The sequence below is a fragment of the Motacilla alba genome, chromosome 4 (assembly GCF_015832195.1).
Source record: "Motacilla alba alba isolate MOTALB_02 chromosome 4, Motacilla_alba_V1.0_pri, whole genome shotgun sequence".
NCBI classification, from domain to species: domain Eukaryota; kingdom Metazoa; phylum Chordata; class Aves; order Passeriformes; family Motacillidae; genus Motacilla; species Motacilla alba.
The window spans coordinates 617,569-633,278 of NC_052019.1; the positions used below are offsets into that span (position 1 = coordinate 617,569).

The 15,710-nt window shown below is 54.5% G+C and overlaps 1 protein-coding gene across 2 annotated transcripts in view; it reads right to left on the minus strand.

Annotated features, from left to right (window-relative positions):
- Positions 1-4,891: 4,891 nt before the first annotated feature.
- The window catches only part of ALMS1 (ALMS1 centrosome and basal body associated protein), a 50,791-nt gene continuing 39,972 nt past the window's right edge, over positions 4,892-15,710 (minus strand). Inside the window, exons 13-17 of one of the 2 annotated variants that reach the window (XM_038136194.1) lie at positions 12,380-12,618; positions 11,622-11,910; positions 11,331-11,394; positions 8,817-8,916; positions 4,892-5,634 (exon numbers count right to left, since the gene is read on the minus strand). In XM_038136194.1, coding sequence (XP_037992122.1) covers positions 5,593-5,634; positions 8,817-8,916; positions 11,331-11,394; positions 11,622-11,910; positions 12,380-12,618 — 734 coding nt within the window. In that variant the 3' untranslated portion in view covers positions 4,892-5,592. Of the gene's footprint in view, positions 5,638-8,816; positions 8,917-11,330; positions 11,395-11,621; positions 11,911-12,379; positions 12,619-15,710 lie in introns of both variants that reach the window. The other variant, XM_038136193.1, reaches the window with a different exon arrangement.

The following is a 15,710-nucleotide window of genomic DNA, read 5'->3' on the forward strand; positions in this document are numbered from 1 at the left end:
AGCACGTGGGGAGCGCTGGGGGTCACCCAGAGTAGGCAGCACCCTGAGCTGGGGCCCCCAGAGCCCAGGATCAACCAGAGCTGGTGTCACCCTGAGCTGGGTCACCCAGAGCTGGTGTCAGCCAGAGCTGGGGTCACCCTGAGCTGGGTCCCCCTGAGCTGGGTCACAGACAGGAGAGCCCCCGGGGCTCTGGCTGCAGGCTGCTGCCCCTCCCAGGCACTCCCTGTCCCCAGCCATGCACACGGGCACAGGAGGGTGACCCTGGGCAGCCACAGCCTGGGGCTTCCTCAGCTCAAACTCCATCAGCCCTCACCTGGCACAGGTCCCTCTGCAAGGGACACCCTCAGGTGTGACAGACACAGAATCAGGGGATTGTTGGGGTGGGAAAAGATCTCCAGGATCACCAAGACCCAGCTCTGCTCAATCCCCACCCTGTCCCCAGCCCAGAGCTGTGAGTGCCACCTCCAGGCCTTCCCCGGGCACCTCCAGGGGTGGGGACTCCACCATTGCCCTGGGCAGCCCCTGCCAAGCACCTTTTCCATGAGGAGATTTCCCCAATATCCAACCAAACCCCCGGCCCACCCTGAGGCCATTCCCTCTGCTCCTGTCCCTGTTCCCTGGAGCAGAGCCCGACCCCCCCGGCTGTCCCCTCCTGGCAGGAGCTGTGCAGAGCCACAAGGGCCCCCTGAGCCTCCTTTGCTCCAGGCTGAGCCCCTTCCCAGCTCCCTCGGGAACTCTGCAGCCCCTTCCCAGCTCCCTCGGGAACTCTGCAGCTCCTTCCCAGCTCCCTCAGGAACTCTCCATTCCCTTCCCAGCTCCCTCAGGAACTCCATTCCCTTCCCAGCTCCGTTCCCTGCCCTGGCCTGTGTCCCTTCTCCAGTCAAACACCTCCTCATACCAACCCTGGCAGAGCCAGATGGAGTCTCCCAGAGCAGATGTGCCACCCCTGCCACGCCAGGGACAGCTCACAGTGATGTCACACAACTCCTGAGCCGTGTCCCCTCCTCGGTCACTCCCGGGGCTCTTCCCGGGCCAGAGGAAGGTCAGGGCTGCTCAGTGGATGAGTCAGGAATCCAGGCAGGAGGCAGGAGCCAGCCAGGACAATTCATGGCATGTTCTGAGCCCATCTAGGTGGGGGAGCAGCACAGCCTGGGGGCACCAGCTTGGAATCTCTCTTGGAATCTCTCCGGCTCAAGGGAAGTTGGAAGGAGCCCCTGGTGAAGCAACAGGGCAGCAGCGTGCGGGTACAGGAATAAAATTAGACTGGTTTGAAAGCCCCTTCTCCCCAGGAAGGCTCTCCCAAGTGTCTCATGCCCCTGGAATCCGAGCTCCTTCCAGCAGCATTCACCAGCGTGGCTCCCGTTTGTCACGCCCAGGTCGCTCGCCCTCCCGCAGGGTCCCCCTGGCAGCAGAGGTCACTTCATCTGCTGATGCAGGGAGAAAAACGTTACTGAAAGCTTGACTTTCAAACCTCGCTCGTGTGAAAGAGTCGGGCTTTCCCATTTCCAGCCAGATTCCTGCCCCAGGCCGAATTCCTGCCCTGGCCCCAGGAGCAGTCAGGGGCTCCCAGAGGCAGCACAAAGGAAACAATATATTAAAATCTGCTCCACTGCATTAAACTGGGATCTGCACTAATGAACAGCCAGGCAGGAAGTCATGTCCTCCTCAGGGAATTGTTTCAGGAAAAGTGAATTATAATCCAGGGTGCACTCATGGAAAAAATGAGATGGACTTTGGGGAGGGCTGATTTAAAGTCTATAATCCATCCAATTCCAGGTGCCAGGGCAGGGGTGGGCCTGCATGGCCTTTGAGGTCCTTGCAATCCAAACCATCCTGGAATTCTGGAAGAGGTTTCCTCACCTGCCTTGGCACAAATCCTTCATCTTCTCCTCTCCAAAGCCTTCCCGTGGTGCTCTCAGTGACAAAAGGGCCAAGAGAAACCCTGGGAAGAGTCCCCAGCAGGCACCCACCAGGACAGCAACAGCGACTGCAGGCCTGGGAGCTTCCTTCTCCAAGGAAATCGGGCACTGGAGCCGTGTTTCACATCGCACTGCAATGCATCTCCATGGAAACCCTTCCAGCAGGGACAGAACGAGCCGGACACCCCAGCCCCACAGCCCCTGGGGGAGAGGGGACTCCATGGGAGAGGCTCCAGAAACACCCAGACCTGCTGGAGAGGGGCTCCAGAAACACCCAGACCTGCTGGAGAGGGGATTCCCAAAAACACCCAGACCTGCTGGAGAGGGGATTCCCAAAAACACCCAGACCTGCTGGAGAGGGGCTCCAGAAACACCCAGACCTGCTGGAGAGGGGCTCCAGAAACACCCAGACCTGCTGGAGAGGGGAGTCCCAAAAACACCCAGACCTGCTGGAGAGGGGATTCCCAAAAACACCCAAACCTGCTGGAGAGGGGATTCCCAAAAACACCCAGACCTGCTGGAGAGGGGCTCCAGAAACACCCAGACCTGCTGGAGAGGGGATTCCCAAAAACACCCAGACCTGCTGGAGAGGGGCTCTCCATGGGAAGAGTTCCAGAAACATCCAAACCTGCTGGAGAGGGGATTCCCAAAAACACCCAAACCTGCTGGAGAGGGGATTCCAAACACACCCAAACCTGCTGGAGAGGGGATTCCCAAAAACACCCAAACCTGCTGGAGAGGGGATTCCAAACACACCCAAACCTGCTGGAGAGGGGATTCCCAAAAACACCCAGACCTGCTGGAGAGGGGATTCCCAAAAACACCCAGACCTGCTGGAGAGGGGATTCCCAAAAACACCCAGACCTGCTGGAGAGGGGCTCCAGAAACACCCAGACCTGCTGGAGAGGGGCTCCAAACACATCCAAATCTTCTGGAGAGGGGCTCTCCATAGGAAGGGTTCCAGAAACACCCAAACCTGCTGGAGAGGGGCTCCAGAAACACCCAGACCTGCTGGGTTCCCCATAGGCAGGACCCCAAAAACCCCCACAGGGTGCCCCCACAGAGGAGGGTCAGGACTGATTCCCTCGGGATGGAATTCACAGCACAAAGGAAGAACGAGTGGAAATGGTCATAAAGGAAGAAATGGAAGGAGTTCGGAAGGGGAAAAAAGCCTGTCATTTTGAAATAAAGCACATTTCAATGCAAAAGGTGGGTTTTTACACCTCTTTTCCTTCTTTTCCATCTCATCCAGGTTTCCCAGCTGCAGGTCAGCCTGTGGACACACATCTATCCTACACAGCAATCCCTGGGAGTGCTGCTGATCAAAGGACAATTCTGAATAACTGAAAACACAAATCTGCTCCGATGGTGTTGAAAAAAAACAGTCCTGCCCTGTTTCCCCCTCCAGAGCTCTGCAGAATTTACCCTGATTCCTGCCCTGATTCCCCTTCCAGAGCTCTGCAGAATTTACCCTGATTCCTGCCCTGATTCCCCCTCCAGAGCTCTGCAGAATTTACCCTGATTCCTGCCCTGTTTCCCCTTCCAGAGCTCTGCAGAATTTACCCTCAAGTCTCTGTGCACAGCAGATTTGGAGGGGATGACTCCACTCTGGAGCCAGCACAAGACAAGCACCATTTCCTGCGTGTTTGGAAAGCAGCTTGGCGTGCTGGAAGCGTGGCTGCAAATGTCAGCAGCCTCCTTCCCTGAGCTGCAAACACCCGGAGCTCTGCATGCACAGGAGCTGTGCCCACCCGAGGGCAGGGAACAGGGCAGGGGAGCATCCCCAGAGACATCAGGCCAGGATGGGTGGGAACACCCCCAGCACCAGCTCTGGGGGGAATCCATCACCCAAGGGCTTGTCCAGCCCTGGAACAGGGCAGGGGAGCATCCCATGGAGACATCAGGCCAGGATGGGTGGGAACACCCCCAGCAGCAGCATCACCCAAGGGTTTGTCCAGCCCTGGAGTCCCCATCCTGGGAGGCATTTCACAGCCCTGTGCATGTGGCACTTGGGGACACGGCTCAGGGGGGCCCTGGCAGTGCTGGGGGAACGCTGGGCTGGATGTCAGAGGGATTTTGGAGCAGCAAGGCCCTCCAGCTCCCTTCATCTCCTCACTGGAAGCTTAAAGGCACAAACGAGCAGCTGAGGGGCCTGGAGCGAGCTCCAAGTGAGGCACGCTGGGGCTCCAGCAGCCCCCAGGGAACAAATCTGTGCTGTGTGTCTCAGGAGCCGCCAGAGAGCTCAGCCCCAGCACGCTCAGCACCCTTTGCTTCACACAAAGCTCATTTCCAGCCACAGCACGAAATTCCAGAGGCAAGGCAGCAATTCCATCCCGCCTGATCCCAAGGCAGTGGAAGGAGCAAAGCGCAGCTCAGGGCCGGGCTGGGCAGGGCAGGGGGTGGCACTGCACGGGCTGCGAGCTCCCTCCACCCCAAAGCAGGCTGATGCTGGGACAAACAGGTGACACTGCCTTTGGGGAGGTGGGAAGGTCTGAGGAGAGGAGCCGCAGTCTGAGCTGGTTTATCCCAGCCATGGGAAGTTAATCTGCACTTTAACTTCCATTTCTGGGACCTGACCAGATCAGGGAATCCTGGAATGGGTTGGGTGGGAAGGGACCTTAAATCCCACCCAGTGCCACCAATCCATGGCAGGGACACTCCCACTGTCCCAGGCTGCTCCAGCCCCAGTGTCCAGCCTGGCCTTGGGCACTGCCAGGGATCCAGGGGCAGCCACAGCTGCTCTGGGAATCCCAGCCCAGCCCCTGCCCACCCTCCCAGCCAGCAATTCCTTGCCCAGATCCCAGCCCAATCTCCCCTTTCCCAGTGGCAGCCATTCCCTGGCTCCTGTCCCTCTGTCCCTTGTCCCCAGTCCCTCTCAGCTCTCCTGGAGCCCCTGCAGGGTCTCTCCAGAACCTTCCACCCCAGCGGTGCCCAGCCCTCCCAGGAGTGGGTGTTCCCTCCCAGCTGTTTCTGAGCTGAGCTGCCACAAACATCTGAGGCAGGGAACATAGGAAGCCACAGCTCACACCCACTCTGTTTTCCTCAGATGTCTTTTCCTGTTTATCCATCCCATGAACTGCTCAGTGATGATCAGATGAAACTGAGACTCGAGCACTTCATAAACCTCTCCCTGCCCTGCACCTTTCAGTGATGCTGGCCCAGGGCACAGCCAGGGACCCTGGCAGGACAAGCCATCCGAAACAGGGGATTCTCCCAGGAAAGGCCTGGAAGCTCCCAGCACCACAGAAGTGTCTCTGCTCAGCCCCTCCCGGTCCCTACACAAACACAGCTGCAGCAGTTATCCCAACTCAGCTGTTTTATTGAAGTACAAAACATAACAAGTTAATTCTCTACATTGAGACAAGAATTTAAAAAATAATTAAAAATCCTCATTAAAACCCATTGAAAATATATATATAAAACTGCTATTCCAATCAGGGAGTTATAAATATATTATGAACCAAGTTTTTCCAGACTCTGTTTCCTCTGCAAGTGCCCAACACCACTATAAAACCCCAGTATTTATTTAAAACCCTGACACTCCCCCCCGTCCCCGATTCTTACGTGGGGCAGATCAGTGAGCACAGAAGTGACCCAAGAGCACCATCGGGGCTGCAGAAGTGTTTACTGCCTGCTCCTGTGCAGCTGCTGCGTGTGCTCAGCCCGGCTGGGGTCAGCTCCAGGACACCTTCTTCCCCAGGACACGGCTGGTGATCTTCTGAGGGGAAAGCAGAGGGACACGGGTGAGCTCAGGGCTTTGGAGATGCTGAGCACAGGTTCTCTGCACAGAAGGGCTTTGGAACCCCAGAGGTGATCTTCTGAGGGGAAAGCAGAGGGACACAGGTGAGCTCAGGGCTCTGGAAACTGGAAATGCTGAGCACAGGTTCTCTGCACAGATGGCTGTGGAACCCCAGAGGTGATCTTCTGAGGGAAAAGCAGAGGGACACGGGTGAGTTCAGGGCTCTGGAGATGCTGAGCACAGGTTCTCTGCACAGAAGGGCTTTGGAACCCCAGAGGTGATCTGAGGGAAAAGCAGAGGGACACGGGGCAGTTCAGGGCTCTGGAAACTGGAGATGCTGAGCACAGGTTCTCTGCACAGAAGGGCTCTGGAAATGCTGAGCACAGGTTCTCTGCACAGAAGGGCTCTGGAAATGCTGAGCACAGGTTCTCTGCACAGAAGGGCTCTGGAACCCCAGAGGTGATCTTCTGAGGGGAAAGCAGAGGGGCACAGGTGAGCTCAGGGCTCTGGAGATGCTGAGCACAGGTTCTCTGCACAGAAGGGCTCTGGAGATGCTGAGCACAGGTTCTCTGCACAGAAGGGCTTTGGAACCCCAGAGGTGATCTGAGGGAAAAGCAGAGGGGCACGGGGCAGTTGAGTGCTTTGGAAATGAGAAACGCTGAGCACAGCATTGGTATGGAATCCCGGAGGGGGACAGGCCATGACCTGCTGCTCCCTCCAGCGGCTCTCTCCAACTCACCGGCATCACATGCTCGCTCCCCCTTGTGGAAAAGCCTCGGAAATGGAACGGGTCTGGGTCCATAAACTCAGAAAATGCATTTCTGCTTCACTGGGGCTGAAAGCTGTGATTGCTGCTGCCATCAGATCAGAGTCTGCTCCCGCTACAGAGTGCAAAATTCCAGGGCACTCCCCGTCCCCTGATCTAACTGGGATGATTTTATGCTCTATTTGAAATTAAAAGTACAAAAGCAAAGGGCTGCTGGGACAGAACAGCAGCCCAGATCCACGTGCACCCCGTGATAAAAATAACTTTGCTATCTTCATAAAGAGAAGTATTGAACAATTTCAGAGATCAAGAATGTCTGTGCACTCCAGCCCAGGGATTTTTACGGCTCCAGTTCTAGGTGGGCTCAGGATCATCCCCACTCAGTGCCAAGAAAACTTCTAATTTTTCTCTTTTCCCCTCAGTGAGCTGCCCCAAAGTGTCACAGCAATGCCTTGATGCCAGCCCCGACAGCCCCTCACCTGCCAGGGCCCTGCAGGGATATCTGCACTCTGCTTTACAAAAGGGAAGAGGATTTTGTTCATATATATTCACTATTCTGGGGTCTTATTTTGAGTCAAATAAGCTCAGCTGCCTCCCATGCCTCAGCCTGGACACTGAGATGGTCCCTCATCCCTGGCAGTGTCCCAGGCCAGGCTGGACCCTGGGGCTGGAGCACCTGGGGCAGTGGGAGGTGTCCCACTGGGATGGATTCATTCATTCACTGCCAGGCCACAGGAGAGCTCCTCTTCTGGCTCTGACAATGGTTTGTTGTCTTGTTTTGTTTTTTTGTACTATTGCATTCGTATTTTTAATTCCCATAGTAAAGAACTGTTATTGCCAGTCCCTTACCTTTGCCTGAGAGCCCCTGAATCTCAAAATTACAGCAATTCAGAGGGAGGGGGGTTGCATTTTCCCTTTCAGGGGAGGCTCCTGCCTCCCTCAGCAGATATTTCTCTTTTCAAACAGAGACCCCCCTCAGCAGACCCTGGCTGTTCAGAGAGCCCCTCAGCAGACCCTGGCTGTTCAGAGCCCCTCAGCAGAGCCCTGGCTGTTCAGAGAGCCCCTCAGCAGAGCCCTGGCTGTTCAGAGCCCCTCAGCAGAGCCCTGGCTGTTCAGAGAGCCCCTCAGCACATCCCTGGCTGTTCAGAGAGCCCCTCAGCAGACCCTGGCTGTTCAGAGCCCCTCAGCAGACCCTGGCTGTTCAGAGCCCCTCAGCAGACCCTGGCTGTTCAGAGAGCCCCTCAGCAGAGCCCTGGCTGTCAGAGACCCCCCCCCCTCAGCAGAGCCCTGGCTGTCAGAGAGCCCCTCAGCAGATATTTCTCTTTTCAGAGAGCCCCTCAGCAGAGCCCTGGCTGTCAGAGACCCCCCCCTCAGCAGGTCCCTGTGTCTGGGACTCCCTGAGGGAACCCGGGGCTCCAGAGAGGAGGGGGTGTCACACACAGGTAAAACCTTATTAACAAACCCTTCTAAAATCAGGCCCCGTTACTGTGAGATGAGAATTACAATAGTGACAATCAGCTAGCGAAACAACCTGGTTTTGTGAGAAGGCAGCTCACACCTGTGGGGAGGAAAGCTCCACCCCTGAGAAACACTGGCTCCCCAGGAGACAGAGTGTGAACACAGGAGGAACAGAAAGGTGTGATGGACACGGGCAGCAGGCATTGCCAGTGCCTTCTGGTAACCATATCAGTACCATAAAACTTATATGTATATAACATATATAATATAGTATATGATTACATAAACAGAAATATATATCAGAAATATATATCAGAAATATATTTTATATATTATATTTTTACTATATATTTATATTTATGTAAATTTATGTCAAAATATATATACCATATATAATGTATAATGTATAATGTATAATGTATAATATATAATATATTTATATTATATATTATAAAAATATATAATGTAATATATAATATTAATATATTATATATAATGTATATAGAACATAAATTTTATTATATACAAAGATTATATCTTATATTATTTTAATTATATATGAAGATATATATAGAATATATATTTAATTTTTATATATATATATATATAATGAATTATGAGCTATGTGAACAGAGATTTGGCTATCCTGCATGAAGAGCAGGTGTCTTTGTCCATCTCCATTGTGATCAGGGGCACTCCCAGGCTTGCAGGGCTGAGCCCAGAGGGACCAGGGGCACTCCCAGTTTTATAGGGCTGAGCCCAGAGGGATCAGGGGCACTCCCAGGCTTGCAGAGCTGAGCCCAGAGGGTGCTGCACTCCCAGTTTTATAGGGCTGAGCCCAGAGGGTGCTGCACTCACAGTTTTATAGGGCTGAGCCCAGAGGGTGCTGCACTCACAGTTTTATAGGGCTGAGCCCAGAGGGTGCTGCACTCACAGTTTTGTAGAGCTGAGCCCTCAGGCGGTAGGAGCTGTACTCCAGCCTCCTCTGCTCCTCCTCCCTCTTCCTCCTCACCTCGGGGAGCTGCTCGTACATCCTAATGGGAGAGGAAAGGCAAAACCAGCCCTGTGAAACTGCCTGACACTGAATCCCACAGCTGCTCTACACAAGGAGAGCTATTACAAAAGAAAAGCCCTGTAAAACATGGTTTAGGCCCTGCTACTTTAGCTGAACCAGTAGCTAGCTTGTAAGTCCTTATGAGAAAAAAACTGTGAGAATCAAGTTTGAATAACAACTTATTCTTGTAAAGAAAAAAGTAATAACAAAAGATCTGTCCTATGAGAATCTACAAAGAAAAAACACAAGCACCTGAAGAAAAGAAGCATTAACACATACACACACAAGCACCTTCTAACCAACAGACTGAGTGTTAAGGTTACTAACCAATTCGTCAAACACAATGTCTTTAAAAACTGCATAGATATGAGCTTTATTCATGTACATTTATTTATATGCATTATATTATTTATTATATTTATATTTATATATTTGCTTTATTTATTTAACGTGAGCTTTATTCTTCCTGCATGGAGAAACTGAATCCCATCTGCTTTACTGCAACACACCCCCTCTGCTCTATCCCACATCCCTAAGGGCTGCTGGCCAAGCACATCCCTGACAAACGTGGTTGCAGTTTGCTGCTGTCCCACTGTGGAACCCCCAGCAGCACTGAGCCTGGGAATTCCTGCCCCTGGAATGGCTCTGCTGCCCCTGGAATGCCTCTCCTGCCCCTGCAACGCATCTCCTGCCCCTGGAATGCCCCTCCTGCCCCTGGAATGCCTCTCCTGCCCCTGCAACGCATCTCCTGCCCCTGGAATGCCCCTCCTGCCCCTGGAATGCCCCTCCTGCCCCTGGAACACTTCTCCTGCCCCTGGAACACTTCTCCTGCCCCTGGAATGGCTCTTCCACCCCTGGAATGGCTCTCCTGCCCCTGGAACTCCTCTCCTGCCCCTCGAATGTCCCTCCTGCCCCTGGAACCCCCCTCCTGCCCTGGAATACCTCTCCTGCCCCTGGAACGCCTTTCCTGTCCCTGGAATGGCTCTCCTGACCCTGCAATGCCTCTGCTACCTTGGAATGGCTCTGCTACTCCTGGAATGGCTCTGCTACCTTGGAATGGCTCTGCTACCCTTGGAATGCCTCTGCTACCTTGGAATGGCTCTGCTACCTTGGAATGGCTCTGCTACCCTTGGAATGGCTCTGCTACTCCTGGAATGGCTCTGCTACTCCTGCAATGGCTCTGCTACTCCTGGAACACCTCTCCCAGCCCAGCACCTCCCCAGAGCAGCACCTGTAGCTCTGTCCTGCCGTGGTGACCCAGCTGGAGCTCAGTGTCCCCAGTGTCCCCAGGACACCCCCATGGCCCTGCAGCCAAGGCAGGAGCTCAGCACAGCAATCAGCTCGCTGAAGCTTTTCGGGCATTTCCAAAATCCCAGTGCTTCCAGCAGTGCTGCCCTGCTCTGTCTTCCCCCGTGCTGATGCATCCCCAAGTTTTCCTTCAGTCCTGGAATGGTTTGGGCTGGAAGGACCTGCAAGCCCATCCAGTGCCACCCCTGCCAGGGGCAGGGACACCTTCCCCTGGCACCCTAAGAGTACTCTGAAGTGCTAAAAATCATTAAAATGTATCATGAAAATCGTTGAAGTCATTAAAAATCGCCAAGGGTTTGTTTTATACACTGTGCATTGCAGCAGGAGTTTGGTGGAATCCCAGAGAAACCGAGGCTGGCAGAAACCTCTGGAGGCCACCGAGCTCCTGCTCCACGCAGGGTTAATCCCAAGGCTGCACCAGGCTGCTCAGGCCTCATCCCACCAGCCTGGGATCATTTCCAAGGCTCTGCCACCTCTGCTGGTCCTGGCCCAGCCCTTCCCATGCCGTTCACAGCAAAGCTCAGCTGCAGGGAGCTCCCAGTTCTTCCTGTCCCTCCCCAGCCCCCCGTGCAGCACGGCCGCCCCGAGGGCCAGTGCATGGCAGTGTGCTGGGTGCTGCAGAGATGAACTCCTGCAGGCAGAAAGGACACAAACCCTACCCTCAGGTGCTTCTTCCAAGGGTGAGAGCCTCTGCATTCCCCTGGGGTGATTATTTCTGTGGAAAGCCTCTTGCTGTGGGGGAATGCTGCCTGGCTGCTGCCCCAGTTACCCACTTTGGTGATTTGTGAGCTTCCTCAGATGCCCCAGTGTCCCCCAGCCCAGCCCCTCTCACGTGGGACCCAGTTTGCTGAGGATGGCTGACACTGCAGCAGAATCCTCAGCTTTAGCTACAGAAATGATTTTCCAAAGTGATCTTGTTTCTTGGAACTTCTAAGTAGGACATTTCTCCCTCTGATAAGGCACCTGCATTTTTCACTGCAAAAGCTGAATTATTTGCACACCCAGTTCCTTTACTGCAGACAGGATTCAAAGCTTTTCCCTACCCAGCACACCGATCCACCCGAAATAAAATTCCCTGAACTTTACCTTTTAGATCTTTGAAGCATTTCATGCTTGGGAATTGCTCTTCTTTTTTCTCTCATCAGGAAACCTGAATGGAAAATTTTGAGATAAAGGAACGATGAACGAGCTTGTTACAGCAAAAATGCGAGTCCTTCGTAAGTTTTACAGAAGTTCTTACAAAAAACTCTGTAAGATCTTACAGACAACAGGGTTAAATAACTGCAATGGCTTTAGGAGAAATAAATAAATAAATGCATCCTGAAGCATAATGTGGAGTTCATGACACCAAGGGATTCAAGGCAGAGCATGAAGTACCTCGGCTGGACACCAGGTGATTTGCAGTCCTGCAGTCCTTCCTCCTCCCTGCAGGCTGCAACAGCTGCTGGGGTGGCAGCAGCTGCTCCCTCTGCGGTGGCAGCAGCCTGTCCCCGTGGGGTGGCAGCAGCCTGTCCCCGTGGGGTGGCAGCAGCCTGTCCCCGTGGGGTGGCAGCAGCCTGTCCCTCTGGGACGCGTGCAGCCTCCTCTCGTCGCGGAGCAGCCGCAGGTGCCGCAGGCGCTGCCCCGAGCGCGAGATGAAATCGGGGCGGTGCAGGGCCAGGGCCTCCTGCGGGGACACAAACAGACCCTGCCAGGCCAAGCTGGGGCTGGCAGCTGCAGGGGAGACCCAGAACACCCACCACGAACCCCAGAGCATGGAAAAAATCCCCTCATGATATTGGGTGCAATATAAAACTCCTGTCCTTAAAGCTGGCTGGGTGCTCGGAGGCCAGCAGCCTCTGAGCCTCTGGCTTACCAACGTGGAAATAAACTGGCCAGAAAGCAAAAAACCCCCAAAATAATAAAAAAGAATAATAAAAACTCATTTTGATCTCGTACTATGTACACCTCAGTAGTGTTTCTGCGTGGAAACAAGCGTGGTGGGACGTTCTGTCACCTGCATCCCCCTGGCTCCTGAAGCCAAGGGTTTAATCCCAAGTCAAATACTGAGGAAATAACTTAAATATTCTGGGGAAAGCCTTCCAGGACGTGCCCCTGCGGAGGCCCCAGCAGTGCCTGGGGCAGGGTGGCCTCACCTGCAGCGTGAGCTTGCCCAGGGGCTGCCCCAGCCCCCTGCCAGCCCCCGTGGGTGTCACTGCTCCCTGGCCCAGGCCGGGCTGCTCCTCCCAGTTCTTCTCCCGCAGGGGCTCTCTCCAAGGCTTCGTGCTGCTCCAGGGCTCAAACCAGGCTGGCCCAGGGCCGGGACTGGCACTGCACTGGTTCTCTTTCCTCGACTCACATTCCAAGTCCTCTGCTGGGACGAGCCACGGCGTCCCTGTGGAAAGAGCACAGAAGGGAAAGAAGGCTTGAGGCCATTCCTGTGCCTGGTGTCCATCCCGATCCATGGTCCTGCATTCCACAGAAGGGAAAGAAGGCTTGAGGCCATTCCTGTGCCTGGTGTCCATCCCGACCCATGGTCCTGCATTCCATAGAAGGGAAAGAAGGCTTGAGGCCATTCCTGTGCCTGGTGTCCATCCCGATCCATGGTCCTGCATTCCACAGAAGGGAAAGAAGGTTTGAGGCCATTCCTGTGCCTGGTGTCCATCCCGATCCATGGTCCTGCATTCCACAGAAGGGAAAGAAGGCTTGAGGCCATTCCTGTGCCTGGTGTCCATCCCGACCCATGGTCCTGCATTCCATAGAAGGGAAAGAAGGTTTGAGGCCATTCCTGTGCCTGGTGTCCATCCCGATCCATGGTCCTGCATTCCACAGAAGGGAAAGAAGGCTTGAGGCCATTCCTGTGCCTGGTGTCCATCCCGACCCATGGTCCTGCATTCCATAGAAGGGAAAGAAGGTTTGAGGCCATTCCTGTGCCTGGTGTCCATCCCGATCCATGGTCCTGCATTCCTGCAGGAATCACAGAGCCCGAGGGGACAACAAAGAGCTGGGAGGGGACACAGCCAGGAGAGGTGATGCCAGCTGACCCAAGGGCATCCCACATCATGGTCAGGAGACAGAGCTGAGGGAAGAGGAGGGGGAGCACTTGGAATGATGGTGCTTTGACCTCCCAAGTCACATCGGGCACCATGAGCTCTCCTGGGGATGGGAAGGTGGGCAGGGGCTCTCCAGGGTCCCTGCAGTGCCCACAGGGGGTTCCAAGGAGGCTGCAGAGGGACCTGGGACAAGGGGAAACGCTCTGAAGCTGAAGGAGGGCGGGCTTACACCAGATATGGGGAAGGAATTGTTGTTCCCTGGGAGGTGTGAGGCCCTGGCACAGGGGCTGGGCTGGAATTCCCAGAGCAGCTGTGGCTGCCCCTGGATCCCTGGCAGTGCCCCAGGCCAGGCTGGACACTGGGGCTGGAGCACCTGGGGCAGTGGGAGGTGTCCCTGCCATGGCAGGGTGGCACAGGGTGGGATTAAGGTCCCTTCCCACTCAACGCACTCCAGGATTCTCCAAGTGGAGAATGAATTCCTTGTCTGGCTGTGCTCAGGGGGCTTTTCCTTTCCCTGCTAGCCTGTCTCTATCCCAACCCAGTGGTTTCCCCACTCTCCCATCCCATCCTGTCCCACATCCCTCAGCAGGGAAGGACCAGGGGTGACAGCACAGCAGTGCCCAGGTTTGCAGCTGAACCCAGCAGTGCCAGCACTGCAGCAACCCCTCACTGCAGCTGAATTCCAGGGGCATTTCTGTAGGAAACACCGTGGGCAGGTTCAGGAGAATTCCTTCCCCAGCAAGCCTTTATCACATACCGCTTTTGAAAAGCCCAGAACTGTTCATTTTCCAGGTTTCTCTCCACGGAAAGAACAGTTATTTACCAGCAATCACACATTTTTAAGGAGCCTTTCTGCTGGCCTAAGCCCTGTGACTCTTCATCCATGTTTTGGAAGATCAAATGCTTTCCATCTCCCAAATGCTCAACGTGTCTCCAGGAATTCAGTTACTCACAGTTTACACACACAATGATGTGAATACATCAGCTGGGGTTCTGAGCAGATATTCTGAATTTCCTAAATTAAACTCTTATGAGAGAGAGTGATCAGTCCCCACAACAACAACAGTGATGAGTAAGGGAAATATTTTTAAACATTTAATTGTGACGTTGTGAAGAGTGGCAGGAATTTAAGCGACAAAAAAAAAAAAAAAAAAAGAAAATGTCAGGAGACTCCACCAGCAGCCTAAAATTGCAACTCTCAAAAACAGTTGAGTTCTTCCCAGTTTTCACCCAAGTACTCTGGAAAAATCTTCTGGGAAGCCTCAGGGCATGAGACATTGAGGACAAATTGGTGACCAGCACTGAGAGTTTAACAGAACCTTTTGTACCTCAGAAGTTCTTGTTAAGCACCTACACGATTGCCACCTCTCCACCTTGTTTATTCCTCCCCAGTGACTGCATTTCCTGCTGCAACAGCCACGGCTGACCCTGCCAGCAGGAGCCAGCGCTGCAGTGCCCTGGCAGGGTTTTGGCTGAGCTCTCGGGGACCCCAGCAGGAGGAGGCTGCGGCAGGGCCAGCTCTGTGAGCCCGTGAGCGAGCAGGGCAGGGCAGGGCAGAGCAATGCCCTGCAGAGATGCCCCGCAGGCTCGGGGCTTTCCTCCCAGCTCAGGGTGAGGAAGGAGGCTCCCCCAGGTGCTCTGCAGCTCTGTGTCCACTGCTCCAGTTCTGTCCTGCCCACTGGCCCGCTGCCTTTCCCTACCCCATTACCTGACATGCTCATGTTCTAGAGAGTTCTCCTTCACCGCTGCCCCATGGGCTAACCCTGCCCATCCACCCTGGCATCCCCTCTTGTGTGGAGCCCTCTGAATCCTCCCTGCAGGGACATCCCCAGGGGCTGCCTTGGAAGAACACACCACGGAGACTCCCCCCTGGGCTGATGGAGAGGACTCAGCCCGTGGTGCTGTGCAGCACTGCTGCCAGTCCACACCAGACTGCCTCCCCACGGGCCACCGACACTGCCCACCCCAGCTGTGCACGCCTCATCCTCCCCACAGCTGCCTCTGCCCGCCCCTGTGCCCCCAGCTCACTGACCCCATCATGAACCCGTGCAGAGCCACGGTTCTGTCTTTGTCCCTGATCCTTCGGCATGCTCTGGAATAACCCCTCGCTGGAATACATCACGCAGAGACCCTTCCTGTGCTTCCTGTGCTGAGCTGTCCGTGGTGTGTGTGTGTGTGTGCATGGACTGGAAATGGCTCTTCTGGGGGCCTTACTCCGAGTGGCTTCTGAAGGAGACACCCCAAAGAAGGCTGCAGCATTTCCATTTCTACCTCAAAGAAGGTAGAACACCTTCTTTGAACACCAAACACCCCAAAGAAGGCTGCAGCATTTCCATTTCTACCTCAAAGAAGGTAGAACACCTTCTTTGAACACCAAACACCCCAAAGAAGGCTGCAGCATTTCCATTTCTACCACCCCGCAGCACTGTCAGTC